Raw genomic sequence first — 27,672 nt, 5'->3', positions numbered from 1 at the left:
CTCAGCGCCCGGGCCATCTTTGCTCCAATGGAGCCTCGGCTGCGGGAGGGGAAGAGAGAGACAGAGAGGAAGGAGAGGGGGAGGGGTGGTGAAGCAGATGGGCGCTTCTCCTGTGTGCCCTGGCCGGGTATTGAACCCGGGACTTCACGCCAGGCCGACGCTCTACCACTGAGCCAACCGGCCAGGGCCAACTTGTGTCTTTTTTATTTATCCACTACACCACTGCCTGGTCATGTCTTTTTGATTTAGTTATTTGAGTTTCTTCAAATAAAAGTGGAATTGCTGGGTCCTTTGTCTTTTGTTATAGGCTTTGTTTGAGAGTTTATTTTATCTACTATAAGTATTGCTACTCCAGTTTTATTCTTGTTTCCATTTTTGTGAAATACCTATTTCCATCCCTTTATTTTCAGTGGGTCTTTTTTTTTCTTTTTTTCTTTTTTTTGTATTTTTCCGAAGTTGGAAACGGGGAGGCAGTCAGACAGACTCCCGCATGCACCCGACCGTGATCCACCTGGCACGCCCACCAGGGGCGATGTTCTGCCCATCTGGGGCGTCGCTCTCTTGCAACCAGAGCCATTCTAGCGCCTGAGGCAGAGGCCACAGAGCCATCCTCAGCCCCTGGGTCAACTTTGCTCCAATGGAGCCTTGGCTGCGGTAGGTGAAGAGAGAGACAGAGAGGAAGGAGAGGGAGATGGGTGGAGAAGCAGATGGGCGCTTCTCGTGGGTGCCCTGGCCGAGAATCGAACCTGGGACTCCTGCATGCCAGGCTGACGCTCTACCACTGACCCAACCGGCCAGGGCCTTTTTTTTTTTTTTCTGAAGTTGGAAACGGGGAGGCAGTCAGACTCCCGTATGCGCCCAACTGGGATCCACCCGTCCTGCCCATCTGGGGCGTTGCTCTGTTGCAACCAGAGCCATTCTAGCGCCTGAGGCAGAGGCCACAGAGCCATCCTCAGCCCCAGGGTCAACTTTGCTCCAATGGAGCCTTGGCTGCAGGAGGGGAAGAGAGAGACAGAGTGGAAGGAGAGGGGGAGGGTGGAGAAGCAGATGGGCGCTTCTCCTGTGTGCCCTGGCTGGGAATTGATCCCGGGACTCTTGCATGCCAGGCCGACGCTCTACCACTGAGACAACTGGCCAGGGCTCAGTGAGTCTTTTGATCTGCAATGAGTCTTTTGTATACAATGTATGTAAGAGTCTTGTTTTGTTATACAATTCAGTCACCATGTTTTTTGATTGGAACATTTAATCCTTGTTGCATTTAAATTAATTGTTGATAGTTATGTATTTATTACAATTATATTCATATATATATATAAATAAAGTGAATAGGGGAAGAGGAACAGACTCCTGCATGCACCCCAACTGAGATCCACCTGGCAACCCTGGTCTGGGGCTGATGCTCTGCCCATCTGGGGCCCCTTGCAATGGAGCTATTTTTAACCCCTGAGGTGGAGGCTTGCCAGAGCCATCCTTAGTGCCTAGTAGGGCCAACATGCTTGAATTAGTTTAGCCATGACTGCAGGAGGTGAAGAGAGGGAAGAGTAGGGGATAAGCAGATGGTCACCTCTCCTGTGTGCCCTGTCCGGGGATCAAACCAGGACTTTCACATGCCAGGTTGACACTCTACCACTGAACCAACAGGCCAGGGCCTGTGTTCATATTTTTTATCTTTTTCTTATTAAAGAAGACCCTTTATTTTAACATTTCTTGTAATACGGATTTGGTCGTGATGAACTACTTTAGCTTTTTTTTTTTTGTCTGGGAAGCTCTTTTATCTGTCCTTTAATTGTAAGTGATAGCTTTGCTGAGTACCTTAATCTTGGTTGTTGGTCCTTGCATTTTATCATTTTGAATATGTTCTGTCAATCTCTTCTGGCTTGTAAAGTTTCTGTTGAGAATTCAGCTGACAGGATTATGGAAGCTCCCACGTAGGTAACTAATGTAGGTAACATAGCTTTTCTCTTGCTGCTTTTAAGATTCTTTCTCTTTAACCTTTTGCATTTTAATTATGATGTTTCTTGGTGTAGGCCTCTTTGGATTCATCTTGTTTGGGCTTGTCTGTGCTTCCTGGACTTGTGTGTCTATTTACTTCACCAGGTTAGGGAAGTCTTCTGTCATTTTTTAAAATAGGTTTTCAATTTCTTGCTTTCTCTTCTCCTTAAAGCACCCCATGATGTTAATATTGGTACACTCCTTAAACTATTCTCAGTTTTGGTTTCTTTTTTATTTTTAATGTTCTGATTGGGTGTTTTCTGCTTCCTTAGCTTCTAAATCTTTGATTTGATCTTCTGTTCTATCTGTTCTACTGTTCATTCCCTGTAATCTACATTTCAGTTATTCTGTTCTTCATTTCTGATTGGTTCTTTGTTTTCTATCTTCATTTTTATATTTCCTATGCTTTGTTAAAGTTTTCATTAAGGTTCTTGAGTATTATTTATTTATTTTTTAAAAAAAATTTGATTTTAATTTATTGTGCTTACATAGATTCAAGTCCCACAGAATATATCTCCTTCCCTCCCCCCGTGTTCCCCTTGATACCCCCTCTGCCCCTCCCCCAACGCCCTCCCCCCTTCAATTCAGGATTTGCTTTCCTGCTCTCTATAATGCTGTGTTATGTATATATAATTTCACTAATCTCTTTCCGATCTCTGATCCCATCCTCTCCTCCCCTTTCCCTCTGGTCCCTTTGATCCCGCCTCTACTTCAGATCCGTTCCTCAGTTCACATTGTTCATTAAATTCCCCATATGAGTGAGGTATTATGATATTTTTCTTACTCTGCCTGGCTTATTTCACTTAGCATAATAGTTTTCAGGTCCATCCATGTTGTCGCGAAAGGTAAGATTTCCTTCCTCATGGCCGTGTAGTATTCCATTGTGTATATGTACCACAACTTTTTCATCCACTCGTCCACTGGTGGATACTTGGGCTGTTTCCAGATCTTGGCTGTTGTAAACAATGCTGCAGTAAACATGGGGGTGCATTTCTTCTTTTATATCCAGGATTTGGTATTCTTAGAATATATTCCTAAAAGTTGGATAGCTGGGTCAAAAGGCATTTTCATTTTTAATTTTTTTTTTTTTTTGTATTTTTCTGAAGCTGGAAACAGGGAAAGACAGTCAGACAGACTCCCGCATGCGCCCGACCGGGATCCACCCGGCACGCCCACCAGGGGCGATGCTCTGCCCACCAGGGGGCGATGCTCTGCCCATCCTGGGCATCGCCATGTTGCGACCAGAGCCACTCTAGCGCCTGAGGCAGAGGCCACAGAGCCATCCCCAGCGCCCGGGCCATCTTTGCTCCAATGGAGCCTTGGCTGCGGGAGGGGAAGAGAGAGACAGAGAGGAAGGCGTGGCGGTGGGGTGGAGAAGCAAATGGGCGCTTCTCCTATGTGCCCTGGCCGGGAATCGAACCCGGGTCCTCCACACGCTAGGCCGACGCTCTACCGCTGAGCCGACGGGCCAGGGCTCATTTTTAATTTTTTGAGGCATCTCCATACTGTTTCCCACAGTGGCTGCACCAGTCTGCATTCCCACCAGCAGTGCAGGAGGGTTCCCTTTTCTCCACATCCTCGCCACCACTTATTCTGTGTTGTTTTGTTAATGTGTGCCATTCTGACTGGTGTGAGGTGGTATCTCATTGTGGTTTTAATGTGCATTTCTCTAATGATTAATGACGTTGAACATTTTTTCATATGCCTATTGGCCATCTGTATGTCCTCTTTGGAGAAGTGTCTATTCAGTTCTTTGACCATTTTTTGATTGGGGTGCTTACTTTCCTGGTGTTGAGTTTTATGAGTTCTTTATAAATTTTGGTTATTAACCCCTTATCAGACGTATTGTTGAATATGTTTTCCCGTTGTGTGGTTTGTCTTTATATTTTGTTCATATTGTCTTTAGCTGTGCAAAAGCTTTTTAGTTTGATATAGTCCCATTTGTTCATCCTGCCATTTATTTCACTTGCCTGTGGAGATAAATCAGCAAATATATTGCTGTGAGAGATGTCGGAGAGCTTCCTGCCTATGTTTTCTTCCAAGATGATTATGGTTTCACGACCTACATTTAAATCTTTTATCCATTTTGAGTTTATTTTTGTGTATGGTGTAAGTTGGTGGTCTAGTTTCATTTCCTTGCAAGTACCTGTCCAATTTTCCCAACACCATTTGGTAGAGACTGTCTTTACTCCATTGTATGCTTTTACCTCCTTTGTCAACTGTCGGTTGTCCATAAAGGTGTTGGTTTATTTCTGGGTTCTCTATCTGTTCCATTGATCTGTATGCCTGTTCTTATGCCAGTACCAAGCTGTTTTGAGTACAGTGACCTTGTAATATAACTTGATATCAGGAGGTGTGATACCACCCACTTTATTTTTCTTTTTAGGTTTGCTGAGGCTATTTGTGTTCTTTTTTGGTTCCATATAAATTTATGGAATATTTGTTCTATATCTTGGAAGTATGCCATTGGTATTTTAATAGGAATTGCATTGAATTTATAGATGGCTATGGGTAATATAGACATATTAATGATGTGTATTCTTCCTATCCACGTACACGGGATATGCTTCCACTTGTTTGTATCTTCTTTGATTTTTTTAATCAATGTTTTATAATTTTCCAGGTACAAGTCTTTAACCTCCTTGGTTAAATTTTCTCCTAGGTACTTTTTTTTTTTTTTGCAATAGTGAAGGGGGGGATTGTTTTCTTAATTTCTCTCTCAGAAAGTTCATTGTTGGTGTATAAAAATGCCACTGATTTCTGAGCATTAATTTTATATCCTGCCACCTTGCTGAATTCCTTTATCAGATCCAGTAGTTTTTTGACTGAGACTGTAGGGTTTTCTATGTATAGTATCATGTCATCACCAAATAACGATAGTTTTACTTCTCTTTTTCCAGTTTGGATGCCTTTCATTTCTACTTCTTGTGTGATTGCTGTGGCTAGGACTTCCAGAACTATGAGTAATAGTGGTGAAAGGGGCACCCCTGCCTTGTTCTTTATCTTAAGGGGATTGCTTTTAATTTTTGTCCATTGAGTATGATGTTGGCTGTGGGTTTGTCATAGATGGCCTTTATCACCTTGAGATATGTTCCCTGTATTCCCACTTTCCTGAGGGTTTTGATCATGAATGGGTGCTGGATTTTATCAAATGCTTTTTCTGCATCTGTTGATATTATCATGTGATTTTTCTTTTTCCTTTTGTTTATGTGATGATCACATTGATTGTTTTGCAAATATTGTACCAGTCTTACCTCCCTAGAATAAATCCCACTTGATCATGATGTATGATTTTTTTATGTATTGCTGGATCTGGTTTGCTAATATTTTGTTGAAAATTTTAGCATCTAAGTTCTTCAGGAATACTGGCCTATAGTTTTCTTTCTTTGTAGTGTCTTTGCCTGGTTTTGGAATGAGGATTATGTTTACCTCATAAAAGAAGCTTAGAAGTCTTCCCTCCTCTTGAATTTTTTGAAATAGCTTGAGAAGGTTAGGAATTAGTTCTTCTTTGAATATTTGGTAAAATATGCCTGTGAAGACATCTGGCCTAGAGGACTTTTGTTTGTTGGGAGTTTTTTGATAATTGTTTCAATCTCATTTGAAGTAATTGGTCTATTTAGGTTTCCCCGATTCTTCTAGATTGACTTTTGAAAGATTTTATGTTTCAAGGAATTTGTCCATTTCACCTAGGTTGTCTAATTTTTTGACATACAATTCTTCATAGTATTTTCTTACAATCCTTTGTATTTCTGCTGTGTCAGTTGTTACTTCTCCACTCTCGTTTCTAATTTTATTTGAGTTCTCTCTCTTTTTTTTTTGGTGAGTCTGGTTAAAGGTTCATCAATCTTGTTTACCTTTTCAAAGAACCAGCTCCTGGTTTCATTGATCCTCTGTATTGTTTCTTTAGCCTCTATGTCATTTATTTCTGCTCTGATCTTTATTATTTTCTTCCTTCTACTTCCTCTGGGCTTTGTTTGTTGTTCTTTTTCTAGTTCTTTTAGATGTGGGGTTAGGTTGTTTATTTGTGCTTTTTCTTGCTTCTTAAGGTATGCCTGTAATGCTATGAACTTCCCTCTCAGGACTGCTTTTGCTGAGTCTCATAAATTTTGAGTTGTTGTATGTTTATTTTCATTTGCTTCAAGGAAAGTTTTGATTTCTTCTTTGATCTCATTGTTAACCCATTTGTTATTTAATAACATGCTGTTTAGTCTCCAAGTGTTTGAATGTTTTTCTATTGTAGTTGATTTCTAGTTTCATGCCATTGTGATCAGAGAAGATGCATGATATGATTTCAGTCTACTTCAATTTATTGAGACTTGTTTTCTTTTCTAGCATGTGGTCTATCCTAGAGAATGTACCATGAGCACTTGAAAAAAATGTATGTTCTGCTACTTTAGGGTGAAAGGTTCTGAAGATATCTATTAAATCCTGTTGATCTAGTATGTCCTTTAAGGCTGCTGTTTCTTTGTTAATTTTCTATCTGGAGGATCTATCCATTGATGTTAGTGGGGTATTAAAATTACCTACTATTATTGTATTGCTATTGATTTCGCCCTTTATGTCCATCAAAATCTGCTTTCTAAATTTAGGTGCTCCTATATTAGGCTCATAAATAGTATAGCAGGCGTCACCAAACTACAGCCCGCGGGCCGCATGCGGCCCTCTTGAGGCCATTTATCTGGCACCCGCCACACTTCTGGAAAGGGCACCTCTTTCATTGGTGGTCAGTGAGAAGAACATTGTGTGTGGCAGCCCTTCAACGATCTGAGGGACAGTGAACTGGCCCCCTGTGTAAAAAGTTTGGGGACCCCTGGTATAATGGTTATATCTTCCTGTTGGATTGCTCCCTTTATCATTATGTAGTGACCTTTTTTATCCCTTAATATATCCTTTGTTTTAAAGTCTTTTTTGTCAGATATAGGTATTGCTACCCCAGCTTTTTTTAAATTTCCATTTGCATGAAATATTATTTTTCATCCCTTCACTTTCAGTCTGTGTTTTTCTTTTGTTTTGAGGTGGGTATCTTGTAGACAGCATATGTACGGGTCCTGTTTTCTTATCCATGCAGCTACCCTATATCTTTTGCTTGGAGTATTTAATCCATTTATATTTAAGGTTATTATTGATATATAGTTGTTTATTGCCATTCTTTAAATCTACATTCTTCTTTGTCTAGATCTTTTTCCCCTTTGTTCTGTTTACATCAGGCCCCTTAACATTTCTTGCAGCATTGGTTTGGTTGTAATTCCTTGAGTTTTGTTTTTTTTTGTCTGGGAAGCCTTTTATTTCAAATGAAAGCCTTGCTGGATAAAGAAATTTTGGTTGTAGCTTCTTGTTTTGCATTACTTTGAATATTTCTTGCCATTCCCTTCTGGCCTCTAGTGTTTCTGTTGAGAAGTCTGATGTCATCCCTATGGTGGCTTCTCTGTAGGTAAGTAACAGCTTTTCTCTTGCAGCTTTTTTTTTTTTTTTTTTTAATTTTTGAGGAGTTTATTAATTAGCTAGCTAGCTACACAGGGCACAATCCCAAATCATGTATCCTCTTGCAGCTTTTATTATTCTTTCCTTATCCCTTAATTTTTGCATTTTGATTATGGTGTGTCTTTGTGTTGTGTAGGCCTCTTTGGGTTCCTGTTTAATGGGACTCTCTGTGCTTCTTGAGCTTGTGTGAAGTTTTCCTTTATCAATTTAGCAATGATTTCTTCAAACAGGTTTCCACCCCTTGTTCTTTGTCTTCTTTTTCAGGAACCCCTATGATGCGGATGTTGTTCCTCTTCATGTTGTCACAGAGCTCTCTCCGAGTTTCCTGAGTCTTTTTGAGCCTCTTTTATTTTTGCTGCTCTACTTCCGTGCTTTCATTTATCTTGTCCTCTAAATGACTGATTAGATTCTCTGCTTCATTCAGCCTACTTTTAATTTCTTCTGGTATAGTCTTCATTTCTGATATTGTATTTATCATTTCTGACTGATTCTTTTTTATGATTTCAATGCCCTTTTTGATGCTTGCTATCTCTTTATTTATGTGCTCATTATGTCTCTTCATTTTTGCTCTAAGATCTTTGAGCATCCTAACAATCATTATTTTAAACACTGCATCTGGTAATTTGGTTATTTCCATCTCATTCAGTTCTTTTTCTGGGGATTTCTCTTGTTGATTTATTTGGATTGCAGTTCTCTGTCTTCCCATTTTGTCTGTGTATAGACTCCTCCTCTGGGTGTGTTGTTTGTGTAGCTAGCTGAGTCTAGGGTTGGTATTGTCTGCCTCCAATTTCCAGTTGTATTGTTTTCTAGATTTTCTTGGGTTGGCATCAGCTGTTGTTTGTAATTCGCTGTGAGTTACTTGTCTGCTGTCACTGTTTTTTTTTTGCTATTTGTGTCAGCGTTTTCTATGGCTTAGCTGGGTGAGGTGTGAGGAACCCTTCCTTTTTTCAGTTTTTAGTTCATTTTTAGAGAGGAGAGAGAAAGAGAAAGGAGGGAGGAGCAGGAAGTACCAACTCCCATATGTGCCTTGACTGGGCTATCCCAGGCTTTTGAACCGGTGACCTGCGCATTCCCCCTGAAGCTTTATCCACTGCGCCACCACAGGTCAGGTGAGGAGCCCTTCGTTAAGATACCACTCTAATAAGGGTTGTTATATCCTGAACTGATGCCCTCCTTATCTGGCCACTGGATGTTCCTGCCCTGGACCTCCCTGGCCGGAGCCTGGTGCAGATCAGTGGGGATCACTGCCTATGACTCGCCCTTACAACCTTTTTGGAGCTACAGGCGATCCAGATTTTGTGCCTGTCTCTGCTGGGCCCAGGTGCTGTTGTAAATATCAGCTGCACTCCTAGGCTAGCTTTTATCTTCTCTTGGCCTGGGGGAAGTTCATTTAAAAGTTCAAGTTCCCCTGAGATCCGCTTTCTGTTACCTCTTATTGGTGGCTGCTTGTTGGGCTCAGTACTGTAATTCAGAGATTAGGTATGGTATTGGATGTGGCTTGCCCCTTAGCCTTGGGTGTCATTCTATTCAGACTTTTTTTTTTGTATTTTTCTGAAGTTGGAAACGGGGAGGCAGTCAGACAGACTCCCACATGCGCCTGACCGGGGTCCACCCTGCATGCCCACCAGGGGGTGTTGCTCTGTTGCGACCAGAGCCATTCTAGTGCCTGAGGCAGAGGCCACAGAGCCATCCTCAGTGCCCGGGCCAACTTTGCTCGAATGGAGCCTCCGCTGCAGGAGGGGAAGAGAGAGACAGAGAGGAAGGAGAAGGGGAGGGGTGGAGAAGCAGATGGGCGCATCTCCTGTGTGCCCTGGCCGGGAATCGAACCTGGGACTCCTGCATGCCAGGCCAATGCTCTACTACTGAGCCAACCGGCCAGGGCCCAGACTTTTTTTTTCTATTTTATTTTTTCTTCTTTTTAGCCCTCAGAAGTGTGTGGCTACTGTGTTCCCTATGTTGGTCTGTCCACTGGTCCTCCGCCACCACTGCCGCTGCCACGGGCGTTGGGGCTCAGGCACTGCTGGCACCACAGCAGCGGTGGCCTCCGCCGCTGTGCGGGGGCTGCTGCTGTATTTGCCACAGCTTTGGCCACCGTGCTCAGGCTGCCCCATGGTCGCCTCGGCTTGCGTCGCCGCGCTCATTGGGCTTTCACGCACACGCTCTGGCCATCCTGGCCCCCCGCCGCTGCTACCACCTGGGCCTGCACCACAGCGGGCGAACCCGCACACACGTGCTCAGGCCACCTGGGCTCCTGCAGCCGCGTTGGCCGCCACCAGCATGCCCACCCTCCAGCTTGTGGCTTAGACTTCAGCACTCACTACCTGTGTCCCTGACGTGCTCCTTGCTTCTAAGCGCCTCCTTGCTCTGACTGGAGCAGGAGTGCCTCTGGTTGGCGGGGTAATTTTCTTCCCTTTGCTGGTGTTGCTGCTCCCAGGAAAAATGGTCACTTTAGATTTGGGGAGTGATGAAGCCCAGGGGTTAGTGTGGCTGTCTCTCAAAGTGTCTCTCCCTGTGGCTCTGAGATTACCTTCTCCTCTGGCAACTCCAGTCCTCTCAGCACTTCCCTTTCCCAGAGCTCTGGGTAAGTGGCTGTGAACAAGGTTTTCTGCACAGTCCCTTTAAGACAGAGCCTGGGTCTGAGAGTTCTGTCTCTTCCTCACAAACCGTATCTGGCTCTTTTCCAGCTAGATACTGTCCATATGCCTCTTCTAGGCTCTGGGGCTCTTGGCTGGGACTCTGGTCCCAGGGCTGAGGACCTACAACCTTCTGGGCAACCTACCTCGCTACGAGAGTCCCTCCGGGCCGCCGCTCGCTCCTAGGAGCGGGGCAGCCCTTTCTGCGTCTCCGCCTTTCCCACCAGTCTCAGTGTGGTTTCTTTGGTGGTCCTTGGTTATAGAATCTTCTTAGTTTAGTTCAAAGTTGGTTTTTCAAGATGATTGCACTTAAAATTAAGTTGTAATCCACTTTGGTTCTGGGAGGTGTGAGTTGGAATGTCCACCTACTCTGTTGCCCTCTTGCGGCCCTCCAAGTATTCTTTATTTTTTAAGTGAGAGGAAGGGAGATAGTGAGACAGACTTCTACATGTGCCTTGACCAGGATCCACCCAGCAACCCTCATCTGGGGCCAGTGATCACTACCGAGCTATTTTTAGTGTGTGAGGCAGAGGCTCTACAGAGCCATCTTCAGTGCCAGGGCCTGATGCGCTCAGATCAGTTGAGTCATGACTGCGGGAGGGGAAGAGAGAAAGAGGAAGAGAGAGAGAAAATGGGAGGGAGAGGGGAGAAGAAGCAGATGGTTGCCTCTCCTGTGTGCCTTGACTGGGAATTGAACCTGGAACGGATACACCGGGTTGACACTCTGCCACTGAGCCAGCTGGCCAGGGCCCCTAAGTATTCTTATAACAAGTGTTTTGAACTCTGTATCTGATAGATTACTTGCCTTTATTTCATTTTGTTCTTTTTCTGGAGATTTCTCCCAGTCTTTCATTTGGGACATGTTTGTCTCCTCACGTTGGCAGCCTTCCTGTCTTTTTTTCTATGTATTAGGTAGAGCTGCTGTGTCTTCCAGTCTTGGTAGAGTAGTATATCTAGTAAGTGTCCTGTAGAGGCCAGTGGTTCCTGGATTGCTGTTGGCATATCAATGGGATGAATTTACCCCCAGATCCATCAGGTGTGAGGCCTTACCATGACAGTAGTGAAGGAACTGCTGTGCAGGGGCTGACCCCATGGAGCAGACTCGTTCTGTGGGGCTCTATTGCCCAGTGAGTCTGCCCCTTGAGTGTGTCACTTAAGGAGATGATTGAGTGGTGATTTTGCATTTTCTGAAGCTGTCTACTGGGTTTGCTGGCTTGGGGGCCTCCCAGAAGGTGCAGGCCAAGATTACCAGCTGCCTGGGCCCTGCCTGGGCCCACTCAAGAATCTGAAGACGGCTGTTTCTCATGTTGGGCTCGGAAATGCTCAGGAGAGGCTAAGCTATAAACTGAGGCTGGCTGCCACCAGTGCCAGACCTGGGCCACTTAGCAAAGGTATGGGACACACCAAGGCCAGATACTGCTTGTTTAGGGTTTGTAAACCCTTGAAAGATTTTAGGAAAGTCCTGTAGTTTTTGTTTTAAAGTCTATTTTGTCTAGTGTAAGTATTGGTATCATAGCTTTTTTTGGTTCCATATTACATTAAGTATCTTTTTCTAATCCTTTTCTTTCAGTCTGTGTGTGTCTTTCGATAAAAAATTGAGTCTCATGTATACAACATGTATAAGGGTCTTTTTTTTTTTTTTTTTTTAAAGCGAGAGATGAGAAGCATCAGCTTGTAGTTGCGGCACTTTAGTTGTTCATTGATTGCTTCTCATACATACCTTGGCCCGGGGGTTCCAGCCTAGCTAGTGACCCCTTACTTAAGCAAGTGACATTGGGCTCAAGCCAGTGACCATGGGGAAATGTCTATGATACCACGCTCAAGCCAGCAATCCCGCTCTTAAGCCGAATGAGCCTAGCGCTCAAGCCTGGGTCTTCAGCATCTCAGGGCGACACTTGATCTACTGTGCCACCATCTAGTCAGGTGGCTTTTTCTTTTCCACTTAAAGAATTCCCTTTAACATTTCTTGTAATGCCAGTTTAATGGTGATAAACTTTTTTAGCTTTTCCTTGTCTGGGAAACTATCTCCTTCAATTCTGAGTGATAATCTTTCCAGGTAGAGTATTGTTAGTTATAGGTTTTTTTCTCTTTCATCACATTGAATATATCGTGCCACTCATTTCTGTCCTGAAAAGTTTTTGTTGAAAACTCAGTTTATAGTCTTATGCACATTCCCTTGTATGTAACTAGATGTGTCTCTTGCTGCTTTTAAGATTTTCTCTTTAATTATGATGTGTTTTGGTGTGAGTCTCTTTGGATTCATCTTGATTGGGACTCTCTGTGCTTTCTGGACTAAAAGTTTCTTTCGTCAAGTTAGAGAAATTTTTGTCCCTTATTCACTCACTTCCTCCCTCCCTCCCTCCCAGAGAGAGGGACAGATAGGGACAGACAAAGAAGGGAGAGAGATGAGAAGCATCAATTTTTCATTGCGGTTCCTTAGTTGTTCATTGATTGCTTTCTCATATGTGCCTTGACCAAGGGGCTACAGCAGAGCTAGTGACCCCTTGCTCAAGCTAGCAACCTTTGGACTCAGGCAAGCAACCTTGGGCTTCAAGCAAGTGACCTTTGGGCTCAAGCCAGCGACCTTTGGATTCTAGCCAGCGACCATGGGGTCATGTCTATAGTCCCATGCTCAAGCCAGTGACCCTGTGCTCAAGCTGGTGAGCCCATGCTCAAGCCAGATGAGCCTGTGACCTCAGGGTTTCGAACCTGGGTCCTCTGCATCCCAGTCTGACAGACTATCTACTATGCTACTGCCTGGTCATGCTGGCGCTTATGTCTTCAATGAGGTTTTCTATCCTTTCTCTCTCTCTTCTCCTTCTGGGACCCCAATGAATTTAGTGTTAGTATACTTGTCCCAGAGATGCCTTGTGCTATCCTCATTCTTATTAATTTTTTTCTTTTTGATCTTCCAGTTGGGTGATTTCCACTATCTTGTTTTTCTGATTGCTGATTTATTCTTCTTTGTTATCTAAGCTGCTTTTGATTCCCGCTAGTATATTTTTTCATTTCAGTTCTGATAATTTTTTTTTACAGTTTTTATGTCTTTGTTGAAGTTCTCACTGAGTTTATCCACTTGTCTACAAAGTTTGTTAAGCACCTTTTTGACTATTACTTTGAACTATTTATCTAGTAGATAGATAGCTTATCTCTCATTTAGTACTTTTTTCAGGGGTTTTATCTTGTTTTTTTACTTGGAACATAATCTTTTGTGTCTTTATTTTGCCTATTTCTATGTATTAGATAGATTAACTATGTCTCTTGGTCTTAAAAAAGTTGCCGTATTTAAAAGGTGTCCTAATGTGGCAGAGGGCAGAGATGGAGTGCCCTCTCTTGACGAGAGCCTGGTGCTTCAGAGATACTTTCTGTGTGGACTAGTTTGGCCTCCTGTTGTGCTGTGGACACACTGATGGATGAGGCTGGTCCCTTGCCTGGATAGCTGTGGGGCCTGACCAACTCTTAATTCTCTTCCTGTACATACACATGGCGCTGCTGCCCAGGCCAATGCAAAATATAAGCGAGCACACTTAAAAAACATTGTTAAAACTTAGTTGCCCAACAGGGGTGCACTGGTGTGCAAGCATGCCTTTGGTGTGGCTGGCTGAGAGGCTCAACTTTGACTTGCAGACACGCTGTTGTTTTTTCGTGCCAGTTGAGGATGCCCACCAAGTGTGGCTGGGCAGGAGCCACTTTGAAGGGGTGCCAATCTAGGTGGGTCCTCAGGGAAACACCAGGATGGGGCAAGCCATTTAGCAAGTCTTAATGGAGAGTGTCACAAATAGTGTCTGCCAGTGTCAGACCTGTTAGGTAGAAGGAGAGTAAAGGAAGGAGGAAAAAAATGACACCCACTACCACTTTTGAGCCTGGAGAGAGTTCTAACAGTGTGTCCCTCCACATGCCCTAAAATTAGTCAACGTATCACTTTTACAAATGGCCCAGGGACTTTTCAAACTGCTTGCTGCCTCTGTGCTGGGACTTGGAAAGAGCACAGTTTTGGTTTCCTACAGCCCTTAAGGCAGGCGTGGCCAACAGTTTCTGCCCCTGGGCCATTAGAAAGAAAACTTTTTTCACAGGCTGGATGAAATATTAAAATAAAAAAATGTTAAATACAAAAATGACTCATTTAAGTAAACAAAATTTTATTATGTAATTTGTTTATGAATAAATGTGAGTGAAAAAAATTTTAATACACAATATTATTTTAATAAAAGTATATTTTAATAAAAATATAATTATATACAGTATAAGTATCCAAACTGTCATAATCAATTGAAACAATATTTAATTAATAGAATAAGCTTGAAGGGGTTATATCGCAAATAAAACAATTATTTCTATTTACAAATAGCCTGGACACGTTTTCAGTTATCAACTGCAGCTGTTGTCTATGCTACAAAGCCACTTCATTCAGCACACTTGACCACAGAAATAACGAATTGTTTGACCTTGGGTGAGCACTGGCAAACTCCGCCTAAAAGAATGTGGGTTTCACATCGCTGCTAAACGTCAAACAGTTCATATCGAGTACAGACGAGTACAAAAGTTGTAAATCTTTAATGGAATTAAAAAAAAAAAAAAGTATCGCGAATCCATTCGACCAATTATTGGAAGTTAACCCTAGATTAGTCACACGCGGAATTTTTTTCCATGTATCACTATCTTCTTAAATATCTCAATTTCCAATAATCAAAGACGCTTCTGCTTCTGAGTAGCTGAGATTTTAAAGTAGTGGAGAATATTAAATATTTAATCGCGGGCCGTATAAATTCATTACACAGGCCAGATCTGGCCTGTGGGCCATATGTTGGCCATGCCCGCCTTAGGGTCTCCCATAAATAAGTTCTGCTGGTTTTCTTTCTTTCTTTAAAGAATTTATTTTAAAGAGGAGAGAGAGAGAGAGAGAGAGAGAGAGAGAGAGAGAGAGAGAGACAAGTGGGGAAGGAGCAGGAAGCCTCAACTCCCATATGTATTTTGACCAGGGAAACCCTGGTTTCAAACCGGAGATCTTGGCATTCCAGGGCAACGCTTTATCCACTGTCAGGCCTCTACTGGTTTTCAAAGCCAGATGTAATAATGGAGGCTCCTTTTCCTGATGCATGTTCCTGCGATGGGGTCAGACCCCTCCCCTTGCTCTTAAGTGGCGGACCTCTGTGGTTGTGCTCTCTCTCTGACTTGTGGATCACTACACAAGAAGGGAGGGGTTAGGGTGGGCCCTCAATCCACTGGGTCTCTACTCCACCTACCCTCTCAGTGTGGCTTTTCTTTATATCTGTAATTGCAAAAAAGTTTTCAAGTCATTCTCAGAGGTAGTTGTTCTAGTTTTGGTGTCAGTGAGAGGAGGCGAGCTCAGAATCTGCCCATTTTGAACCTGGAGCTAGGAGCCTTTCTCTTGAATACCAATTGAGTTATCTGTGAAATGTTCCTTGCAGTTGGTATGTTGTCCTTGCAACAAATGTGTCTCTGGATTGCCCAGTCACTCCTTCAGTTTCTTATTTTCTTTGTTTTTTATTTGAATTATTTGCCCTTTATTGTTTTGTTTTTGTATTTGAAGTCTTCCTCAAATCTCTGATCTTTAGTTGTTCATTTATATCTAATCGGTAGCTCTTTACCTGGATAAGACTTAGTGACTGAATTATGGTGATTGTGTGTGTATGGAGATTTTTGCATCTCTAAATACCATCTGAAGGGGTCTGTTTTCTATGGCTATTCAGTTACTTGAGGGCAAGACACCTCCTTTTTCCTATATAGGGCCTAGATGCATAGCAACTAATACTCTGCCTTGAGTTTGAGGAGAGAGCCTGGAGTGTGGCCATTGCACATCAGATGTATACTTGGGGCTTCTTTTGTTAGCCTTCTAATGTGCTTGTATTTGCAGGTATTGAGTTTGTCTGGGGTTCCCAAGCTTTGTCTTCCTCTTCTCTATAAAGATAATTAAAATTTCTCTTCCTGCTTTCTCTTTTTCAAAAATGTGTTGTTGTTTTTTTCAATGTTATCTTTCCCTTTCCCCTTGTCTTTATGGCTTTTTACATTTTAAATTATTTTACTCTCACAGTCGTCTCAGGAGGGACAGGATATAAACATATGTTGTCAGAATACCATTTTTAAGTCTGTTTTATGGTTTTATGGATGGGAGTAAATGTTGTGGGATTAAGGCATTGCATTTAGTTTTGGATATATTCATTGGTAAGTTGTGCATTTACTCTTACACACAACATCTGAAGTGAAGACAAGGTTGGCAATTACTGCTCTATAGTATTGTAGAATAGTTGTATATAGCTACCCTGATAACCCATTTATGTATGGTCCTTCATGGTAGGTTGCTTATAGTTTGTATTCGGTATATTTGTTGAATTGAAGATATTTACACTGTAGTTAACTGTTTTTTCTAAAAGTTTTTCATTCATCTCATTGCTTTTTTTTCACTGAAAATAGGCTCTGAGATATTTTTAACCCAAATGGAAATAAATATATGAAACTGATATAACTCACTTCCATTCATTTCTTTTTTTCTTTTTTCCAGTTTGGTAGATTGCTAAACAGTTCTTTCATAGTTTCTTGAACAGTGGAACTTTCATTTTTAACAAATGCCTGCATCCTATCTCTAAATTAGAGAAGATAGTGACTGGCAATCAGCTCTAGGATATATAGAGCACTGGTCTAAATTATTTTCATAGAATCATGCAGTGTGTCAGGTTTAAACATATACTATATATATATGTGTCAGGTTTAAACATATACTATATATGTATGTATTGGCTGTTTCTGATTTGTGACATTCCTTTATTCTTTTTTTAAATTTAGGTAAATGGACAGTGTGCTGGCCACACAGCTATGCAAGCTGCTAGTCAGAATGGACATGTTGACATTTTGAAGTTACTTTTGAAACAAAATGTGGATGTAGAAGCAGAGGTAATTAAACTAAGCTTGAAAAATATTTTAATTAAAAATGTTCTAGATATGGTTCTTGTGTGTCATGAGATGGATTGTTTTCATTCTTGAAATTTATTATTCACCCAAGGTTCTGCTGACTGAAAAAAAATTTGACAAAAGGCAACTTGAAGCATTTCTTGTTTTCCTACGACTCTCAATATTCTTGGCAATAGCGCCAACTGCTGTTGGAGGCCCAGTTGGGTTCACCCAAGAGTTATATGGGAAGTTGAGAGAAGGGTATATACATCATTTGGGTCAAGATTTTTCTTTTTTTCATTTTCCTAAGTGCAAGTGGGGAGGCAAGAGACAGGCTCCCACATGCTGCGCCCCAATGATGACCCACCCATCAAGCCCCCTATGGAATGATGCTCTACCCATCTAGCACTGTTGCTCCATTGCTGGGTAACTGATGTATTTTAGTGCCTGAGGCAAGGCCATGGAGCCTTCCTCAGCATGGGGGCCAACTTACTCCAACCAAGCCATGGCTGAGGAGAGGAAGAGAGAGAAGAGAGAGGGGGGTAGGGATGGAGAAGCAGATGATTGCTTCTCCTGTACGCCCTGACTGGGAACCGAACCTGGGATATCCACATGCCAGGCCGACTTTCTGCCACTGAGCCAACCATCCAGGGTCAAATTTTCTTGATTTGTGACATTCAGAGCCTTTATTATGTTTTATTTTTTTTCTTTATAAGGGAACTAGTATATTAGAATTTCTTTAGTCATATTCTTTGTTGACCTTAATGTGTATCTTTGAAGATTTTGCAGAACATGTTTATCACTCTGTTTTTTTTTATACTTAATTTAATTTAGTGTATATTCTTGTTAAAATGAAATATTTTTTACTATCATTGGACTTTCAGTTGAGAATCTTTATGGGTTGTTTGAAGAATGGCTTCCTTTGTTGTAATTATCTATAACCTTATTTCTCAAAAAGTATTAGAATTACATTTCAGTTCAGTGTAAGATTATTTAGTAATAAGTCAAATTCTTATCAAGTTATGCTAGTCAGAATGTTGCAATTTTGTCCAAATGACACACTCCCCATTTTAATAAGGACTTAGTATCTGAAAGCTTAATTGGTGGACCACTCTCTTTTTACTAATTAAATTTTTTTTTTTTTTTTTTTACAGAGACAGAGAGAGAGTCAGAGAGAGGGATAGATAGGGACAGACAGACAGGAACGGAGAGATGAGAAGCATCAATCATTAGTTTTTCATTGCGCGTTGTGACACCTTAGTTGTTCATTGATTGCTTTCTCATATGTGCCTTGACTGTGGACCTTCAGCAGACCGAGTAACCCCTTGTTTGAGCCAGCAACCTTGGGTCTAAGCTGGTGAGCTTTTGCTCAAACCAGATGAGCCCGCGCTTGAGTTGGTGACCTCGGGGTCTCGAATGTGGGTCCTCCACATCCCAGTCCAACGCTCTATCCACTGTGCCACTACCTGGTCAGGCTAATTAAAATTTTAAAGATATATATTTTAGAAGAGAAGTCTCACATTATTTTTGCTTTACCCCCCTAATTTTATATATACTGCTCACAAAAATTAGGGGATATTTCAAAATGAATATGAAATGATAAAAAAGAACCATTTGATTTTTTTTATTAAACAAGAACATCAGAAAAACAAACGGTAAGTCAAAGAAAGTTTCATTATGCAAATGAGATGCAAAACCAACTTTTATTTCATTGGTGAAAATGCCCTATACAAAAGGCTGAAAGTACAGGAGTATCTGCACATTCCCTGATCCCCTCATTTTTGTGAGCAGTATATTTCAAGTTGCTGGACAGATACTAACGAGCCACTGGTACTATGGTGTAAATAAATCATCTTGATTGTTAGAATTTTCTTTTGCCTAAAAAGACCTTGAATTTTATTAACATATTAGATGTCTATAAACAAACAATACAGTAGTTTATTACTGCGATGTCTTTATGAATGAGATGATATATTGATAATTTGATTTTGCTCTTACAGTAGTACTGTATTTTCCCATGTATAAGATGCTCTTATGTATAAGATGCACCTTAATTTTGGGGCCTGAAATTTGAAAAAAAATGTATTACATAAAGTTATTGAACTCAAGTTTTATTCATTATAAAATTCATACTACATACAACTCATCACTGTCAAAACTCCCATCCATTAGTTTATCTTCATCTGTGTTTGATGAGGAATCACTATCTTCAACAATAAACACATAAACAAGTGTGAAAAAGCAAAAAATGCAAGTGAAAAATCTACAACCATTGTATAAGATGCACCCAATTTTTATACCCCAAATTTTTTGGAAAAAAGGTGCGTCTTATACGTGGGGAAATACGGTAAATTTTTTTACCCCTTTTTTTTTTTTTTGAGAGAGAGAGAGAGAAATGGAAAGGGAGAGAGATGAGAAGCATCAGCTCTTAATGGCGGCACTTTAGTTGTTTATTGATTGCTTCTTATACATGCTTTGACAGGGAGGCTCAAGCTGAGCCAGTGACCACTTGCTTAAACCAGCGACCTTGGGCTCAAGCCAGTGACTGACCTTGGGCTTCAAGTCAATAACCTTTGGGCTCAAGCCAGCAACTTTGGGATCACGTTGATCCTGTGCTCATGCTGGTGAGCCTGTGGTCAAGCCAGCCACCTCAGAGTTTCTAACCTGAGTCCTCAGCATCCCAGGTTGACACTTTTTTCCACTGCGCCACCACTAGTCAAGCTATAGTAGTAATTTTTAAGTCACAGCTTTCTTGGTTGTGAATTTAGGAACCCAGTATGTGTTAGAGGGTTTTTGTAAGAAAAACTTAATTCAAATTTAGCATTTTGAAATGGTAGGTAGTTACTTTATTCTATTATTGTTTTCATATTTTCTGAGGGAATATCTCATTCTTTATTTGATGAATCCAGAAACTACAATAGCAATAACCACTGAACTATCAAAGCCCTTTCTGATTATAACTAATAAGGCAAGAGGCTGAGAAACCAGATTTATTTTTACCTAAGTTTGAAAAAGTATGCTTTCTGATTCATAATTTAAACATTAAACCTTGCAACATAGAGACTATTCATACATTCGTGTTTCTAAAAGTTTCTTGTTCACATGACAGGCATGCCATTCAGAATAGGGGTGCTGCAGCTGTTGGGTTGACAATGAACTTGGGACTGTTTTATAAGAGTATGTTTCTTTTATGCCTTAATTAAACTCAAATACAAAACAAATGACTAATACTATAAACATGGTAAGGTTGAAATTGGAGTGAGGCTCAATACGTGTTTGTAAATAATTCGTCTTTCAGTTTGAAAAGTATGTTTGTTACTAGAACAGATTTTCAGGGTGAAAAAAGAGTTCCAAAGATGGATGATAGTGGGGGTGCACAATAATATGAATGTGTTTAATATCACTAAACTGCACACTTACATAAAAAATTATGAAAAAACATCATTGTTACTAAGGCATATTAAAATTCAATTCAACACCCATTTTGGTTCTTAGTAGTTAGTAGGCCCTGTGGTACATCCTAGGAATCAAGGTTGATTAAGACACAGTTGTAGCCCCAATAAGCTCTGAGTAAAATAAAAATGACAAAGTTGGAAACAAATAATTATACTATCATGTGATAAGTGAGAAATAATAGAAGGAGGGATAAATTAATTTTGTGAGAGTCATGAGAAATCTCATAGGAGAGGAGTTGCCTGAGCTGAGTTTTAAAGGTTGACTGTCCTCAATCCATTGAGGTGATAATTAAATACTGAAGTCTGTGACAGCTTATGAACATATGGGTCAAATAAGTTGATAAGTTAGAATTTTATAGGTGAGGGAAACAAGACATCAGATAAGTCTGGAATGGTCCAGAGAAACAGACTTTAAAAGAGGTTTGTTCTAGAATGGAGAGCCGAGAAATAAACCTATGGTCAATTAATATTTGACAAAGGAGGCAACAATATACAGTTGGGTGAAGAAAGTCTATTAAATAAATGGTGTTGGGAAAACTGGACAGATATATGCAAATGAAACTAAGCCATCTTTTTAGGCTATATACAGGAGTAAATGTAAGATGCAAAACCATAAAACTCCCAGAAGGAAACATAAACAGTAAAATCTCTGATATTTCTCTTAGCAGTATTTTTTCTGATAGATCTTCTTGGCCAAGGGAAACAGAAGAAAAATAAACAAATGGGACTACATCAAACTAAAAAGTTTTTGCACAACAAAGTAAATCATTAGCAAAACAAAAAGACAACCCACTGAATGGGGGAACATATTCACATTTCATAAGGTGTTAATATCCAAAATCTTTAAAGAACTCATATAACTCCATCCCTCCCCCCCAAAATCCAGTTAAATAACTACAGAGTACCCAAATAGACACTTCTTCAAAGAGAACATACATTTAGGCCAATAGATGTGGGAAAAGCTACTCGATGTCACTAATCATCAGAGAAATGCAAATGAAAACCACAGTGAAATAGCATCTCACACCTGTCAGAATGGCTATTATCAATCAACAAACAAGTGTTAGGATCTGGAGAAAAGGGAAACCCTTATGCACTGTTGGTGGAAATGTAGATTTGTGCAGGCACTGTGGAAAACAGTATGAAGGATCCTCAGAAAAATAAAAAGTGGAGCTGCCTATGTTCCCAGTGATTCCACCTGTGGATATATATCTGAAGAAACCCAAAATACTAATTTGAAAAGATATGTGCACCCCTGTGTTTACTGCAGCATTATTTAAAATAGCCAAGCTGTGGAAGCAACCCAAGTGCCTATCAACAGACCAATAGGTAAAAAAGTGGCAGTACCTATATATAATGGAATATTACTCTGCCCTAAAAAGGAGTGAAATTTTATTATTTGTAATAGTATGGGTAGGCCTAGATGGTATTATGCTAGCTGAAATAAGCCAGTCAGAGAAAGGAAAATACCATATGATTTCTCTTATATGTGGAATCTAAAGAACAAAATAAACAAAATAGAAACAGACTCATATAGAATACAGAGGGGGAAGGGATGTTAGAGGATTGAATAAAAAAGGTGAAGGGTTTGAGAAGTGCAGATTGATAGTTACAGAATAGTCATGGGGGTGTAAAGTACAGTACAAGGATCAATATGGTACCGGGGGGTGGGGTGGTACCAGAAATATCAGGTGGAACACTTTGTAAAATACATAGTTGTCTAATTAACTACTGTGCTATACACCCGAACTAATAAAAATAATGACTGTAAATGCTAGTTGAAAATAGAATTTTAAATAAAGGTTTGTTCTTTATATAGTAGAGTTTTATTAAAGACATTTAAACATAAATTTTGTGTTTTATAGAAAGAATTCTGTTTTTTGTGAAGAGTAGATGAGGTAAGAATAAAGGTAGGGTAAATTATGATAATAGGTCAAGTAAGTGTGAATGAAGGCCTGAATGAATTAGTGAAAGGATTGGAGAAGAGGCAATAGATATGAGCATTACTTGAGTGAAAACCATAGAATTGGGTGTTTGCATATAGGGACTCAGGGAAAGGAAGTAGTGAGCATGACCTAATGATACTGATTTTGTTAACCTTATGGTCTATGGTTCTACCAGTTAAAATAGGGAAGACTGGGATGACCAGGTTCTGGAGGGTGGAAAGGAAAGAGATGGGGGTAACGGTGGAAAGAGCCAAGATCAGTTTTAGGTTGAATTTGAAGCCCCTTCACCAATCCCTTTAGGTAACCTCTGGAGGTCAGCTATAATGTTGTTCAAGATCTCATTTGGTGCCAGTATCAGAGACAGATGAAGAGCTGTGAGCTTTAGGTATATTTGGAATACTTAAGATGAATTCAGAAGACAGCCACAAAATCTGTAAGTTAAGGTACAACTGGGGTTTTCTAAATTAGAAGAAAAACCTGGAAATAAATTTAGTTGTTTTCTAGTATGTGTGTGTATTTTTCAAATACCTTACATTTTTATTTGTATTCCCTTGTATATATACATTAGGGTTTTAAATTCTTTAGTGTTTTTTTTTAACATAAATTATTGATGGGACTTGCATAGATGTTTCAGTAGCAGTTTTCTAACAACCATAAATAACTGATATACTTCAGAAATAGTTCCTGTTTTTATTCAGTGAGAGTTAGTGGATTGATTTTCTCTTTTTTAATGGAAGGAGTACCACTAGATAGACTCAACAATTGTAACAGAAAATCCAGATTGGAGGTTAGTAAGTTTTTAAATCTAAGATTCTGAAATTTGGAAATACATTACTAGAAAAGTTAGTGATACACATACATAAAAAGAATATATATATATTTTTTTGTAAAAAGCATTTTTTCCCCTGGGATGTTTGAATACAATGCTGCTTGGAGGCACAAGTGTTGAATACTAAATCTTTCATGTGGTGTTTGCCAGTTCTTGATGATCAAAGTAGACATGTAACAAAACCCCCTAACCTGGTTTAGTTGGTATACTAGTGAGGTAGAAGTACTCCTGAGTCATGATTTGCTACTTTTTAAAAAATGGTTGTCAAATCTTTGTGGACTAAAAACTATTTTGAATTTAGCAACTATGTTGAATGAACTGTTCCTTTGTGTTAAATATATTTAATCGCAACAGTACTCATCTGTATTAGCGGTTGCCGGTTCGATCCCTGGTCAAGGCACATACAGGAGCATATTAATGTTCCTGTGTCTCTCTCATTTTTCCTTCCCTCTTCTTTTGCTAAAATCAATCAATAAAAAATTTTTAAAAAGTACTTCAAATAATCCCAAATAATGAGTTTTCAACCTACTTGGAAAAATTAGAGTCGACCAGGGGCTGGGACCATAGGTTGGGAACCACTGTTGTAGAGCTTGCTTACTTCTGGGTGTTAAAATTTGAGATGTAGTATGTCAGGCATTTTTTTTTCTTCCTTTTTAAAAAGTTCTTACATTTGAAAAAAATATAAGCAATTGGGTCTTTCTGTATCTCTCATCTCCTTAGAAATATGCCTATTATTGAAGATGAGGCATACCTACCTACTGAATTCCTCTGAAATAGTTTTGGAATTTAGGATGTTTGGAATTATGCTGGTTTGTATTTCGCTTTTATCTTTTCAAGTGGTATTTAATAATTTTCTTTTCTTCTTGAATATATAAAAATGTATGCTCACCCAGCAGAGATAACTAGTGTTAACATGTTGATATAATTCTCTCCTTAAAGCTAATTGAGATCACACTGTTTGGCATCTTTTCTTCTTTATTAAATCATCCAATTAATGTTAGTGTAATTTTTATGTCCTTAAAAAGTCTTTGAAAATATTTAAATGGAAAGAAAGTTTATATAGTTGTATTATTATATATCAGCATTTTCTTAATATTGGCTTACTTTCTTAATTACGGCTGATAAATTAGGAGTAATGAAAAATAGAACTAGCTCCTGGTTTTTTTTTAAGCGAGAGAGACAGAGAGAAGGACAGATAGGGAGAGACTGAAGGAAGGGAGAGAGATGAGAAGCATCATTTCTTCGTTGCAGCTCCTTAGTTGTTCATTGATTGCTCTCACATATGTGCCTTGACCAGGGGCTCCCGCAGAATGAGTGACTTCTTGCTCAAGCCAGCGATCTTGGGCTTCAAGCTGGAGAGCCCACGCTCAAGCCAGCAACCTCAGGGTTTCAAACCTGGATCCTCTGTATTCCAGGCTGAAGCTCTATCAACTGCACCACTGCCTGGTCAGACGAGAACGAATACTTCTGATATAACTATTGGTTCAATATATGTCTGATACAATATACATAGGTGGGCAAAAGTAGGTTTATAGTTGTGACTGCACAAAACACATTTATTATTGGCCCTGGCCGGTTGGCTCAGCGGTAGAGCGTCGGCCTAGCGTGCGGAGGACCCGGGTTCGATTCCCGGCCAGGGCACACAGGAGAAGCGCCCATTTGCTTCTCCACCCCTCCGCCGCGCTTTCCCTCTCTGTCTCTCTCTTCCCCTCCCGCAGCCAAGGCTCCATTGGAGCAAAGATGGCCCGGGCGCTGGGGATGGCTCTGTAGCCTCTGCCCCAGGCGCTAGAGTGGCTCTGGTCGCAACATGGCGATGCCCAGGATGGGCAGAGCATCACCCCCTGGTGGGCAGAGCATCGCCCCTGGTGGGCGTGCCGGGAGGATCCCGGTCGGGCGCATGCGGGAGTCTGTCTGACTGTCTCTCCCTGTTTCCAGCTTCAGAAAAAAAAACAAAAAAAAAACACATTTATTATTATTTATGAATTATTTTATTATTTGTATTATGACAAGTTGATTCAGGATTCATCATTTATTTTTGAAGTTAATCACTATTCAAGTGAATTTCTATTTATTATGTTGGCTCCATTCTGTGTTTTTTTTTTCTCACATCAGTTTGATTCTTGATAGATTATTTTAGCTTTAAGATTTATTTTTCTTGCCCTGGCTGGGTTGCTCAGTGGATAGAGTGTCACCTCATTGCACTGAGACTGCTTGTTTGATCCCTGGTCAGGAAACATAGGAGAAGCAACCAGTGACTACACAACTAAATGGAACAACTAAGTGGAACAACAGGTTGATATGTCTCCCCCTCTTTCTCTCCCCCTCTCCCCCTCTCCCCCTCTCCCCCTCTCCCCCTTCCCCCTCTCCCCCTCTCCCCCTCTCCTCCCCTCTCTCCCCATCTCCCTCTCCCTTCCTCTCCCTCTCCCTCTCTCCCTTTCCCTTTTTTACTCTCCCTTTTCTTCCCCCCACTCTTTTTCTCTCCTTTTCTCCCTCCCCTCTTTCCTCTCTCCCTCCCCTCTTTCCTCTCTCCCTCCCCTTTCCCCCTCCCCCTCTCCTTTCCTCTCCCCTTCTCTTTCCTTCTCCTTCTCCCTCTCTCCTTCCCCCTTTTTTACTCTCTCTCTCTCTCTCTCTTTCACAGAAATGGAAAAAATTTTTAAAAGATTCATTTTTCTTTTCTAAAATATTCACTAATTCAGATTTTTAATGCTGACGTTTAGGACAAAGATGGAGATCGAGCCGTTCACCATGCAGCTTTTGGAGATGAAGGTGCTGTTATAGAAGTACTACATCGAGGCAGTGCTGATTTGAACGCTCGCAACAAACGCCGACAGACACCACTTCATATTGCTGTCAATAAAGGTCATCTGCAAGTTGTGAAGACTTTATTGGATTTTGGCTGTCATCCTAGTCTTCAGGTAAAAATCTTTGAAGACATATATTCTGTAGGTATTGCTAAGATCCTATTAAAGGGAAGTACTAGCTTCAATGGTAAGCATTCCTTTGTTAAAATATTCTTTTTTTTTAAGTGAGAGGTGAGGAGGCAGAGATAGTCTCCTGCATGCTTCCTGACTGGGATCCACCCGGCAAGCCCACTAGGGGGTGATGCTCTGCGCAACTGGAGCCCTTGCTTCATTGCAACCAGAACCATTTTTTAGTGCCTAAGGTGGAGACCATGGAGCCATCCTCAGCGACTGGGGCCAGCTCGCTTTAATTGGGCTATGGTTGCAGGTGGGGAGGAGAAGAGAGAGAGAGAGAGAGAGAAGCAAGAGGAGGAGGGGTGGAGAAGCAAGCAGTTGGGCGCTTCTCCTGTGTGTCCTGGCTGGGAATTGAACCCAGGACACTCACACGCTGGGCCAACAGGCCAGGGCTAAGAGAGAGAGGGAGAAAGGTGGGGTGGGGAGGAGTAGGAAGCATCAACTCATAGTTGTTTCTCGTATGTGCCTTGACTGGGTAAGCCCCAGATTTTGAACCAGTAACCTCAGAATTCCAGGTCTATGCTTTATCCACTGTGCCACCACAGGTTAGGGTCACTTAAGAAATGATTATTTCCACCCTAAGTTTTAGCAACCGGATAAATTAAATTGGATTGGTAACAGAGAAGCAATGAGAAGAACAGGAGTAATAGCACTGAGGATTTGAGAAGAATTAAAAGAATCGGAGATTCTGTTCAACTAGATGGTTATTATAGACTAATATTCCAAGGTATAACCATTTTAGAACTGACAGCTTCTAAGTGGATGGCAGGATGAGAAGATGGGGAAGACATTGAGGGGTGTTATCTGTGTGAAACTATGCCTGCTGGGTTTTTTTTTGTTGTTGTTTTTATGGTCTGTCTGAAATGGGAGGAAAAGTTATTGGTTGACAGTGAGTAGGGAGTGGTCAGTAATTAAGGGTAAAGGTAATTAAGAGGAGTGATGAAGCTTGGAATAGGTACTGTGGGGAACAAAAGGCTGGACAGATCAGGGCCTATAGAAACTTACTGATGGTGTCTTGACCATCTCAACTGGGAGACTATGAATTTTTAGTGCCATGGGAGGATGGAAGGTGGATTGTTGGACTTTTTGCTAGGAATTTCTTATGTAGGTTGATGAAAATCTGCCTGGGCTTGGCAAACTTTTTCTGTGAAAGGCCAGGTAACGTTTTTGGCTTTTATAGTGATGTCTATTATGGTTATCCAGTGTGGCCATTGTAGCATGAAAGTAGCCATAGAGAATACATAAATGAATGTGTGTGGCTGTGTAACTTCAACTATATACAAAAATAAGGGGTGAGCTGGATTTGGTAACTGGTATATACCATAGTTAGGTTATATATGACTTTACTGAAAATAGTATTTCTGAAACAGATGAATGAAGTCTAAATTACCCATTTACACAGATGACTGATAATAACAACTTACTGCTAAATCAGTTGATTAATGAAGAAAGTAA

General features: G+C 40.8%; 1 protein-coding gene across 1 annotated transcript in view; it reads left to right on the top strand.

Annotated features, from left to right (window-relative positions):
- MIB1 (MIB E3 ubiquitin protein ligase 1) overlaps window positions 1-27,672 on the top strand; it is a 155,774-nt gene that overhangs the window by 70,785 nt on the left and 57,317 nt on the right. The window contains exons 10-11 of the mRNA XM_066353422.1: window positions 16,908-17,015; window positions 25,960-26,157. Of these exons, the coding sequence (XP_066209519.1) occupies window positions 16,908-17,015; window positions 25,960-26,157 (306 nt within the window). The remainder of the gene's footprint in view (window positions 1-16,907; window positions 17,016-25,959; window positions 26,158-27,672) is intronic.

The sequence above is a fragment of the Saccopteryx leptura genome, chromosome 11, assembly GCF_036850995.1.
Source record: "Saccopteryx leptura isolate mSacLep1 chromosome 11, mSacLep1_pri_phased_curated, whole genome shotgun sequence".
In the NCBI taxonomy this organism is placed as follows: Eukaryota; Metazoa; Chordata; class Mammalia; order Chiroptera; family Emballonuridae; genus Saccopteryx; species Saccopteryx leptura.
This window is presented reverse-complemented; position numbering and strand designations above follow the sequence as displayed.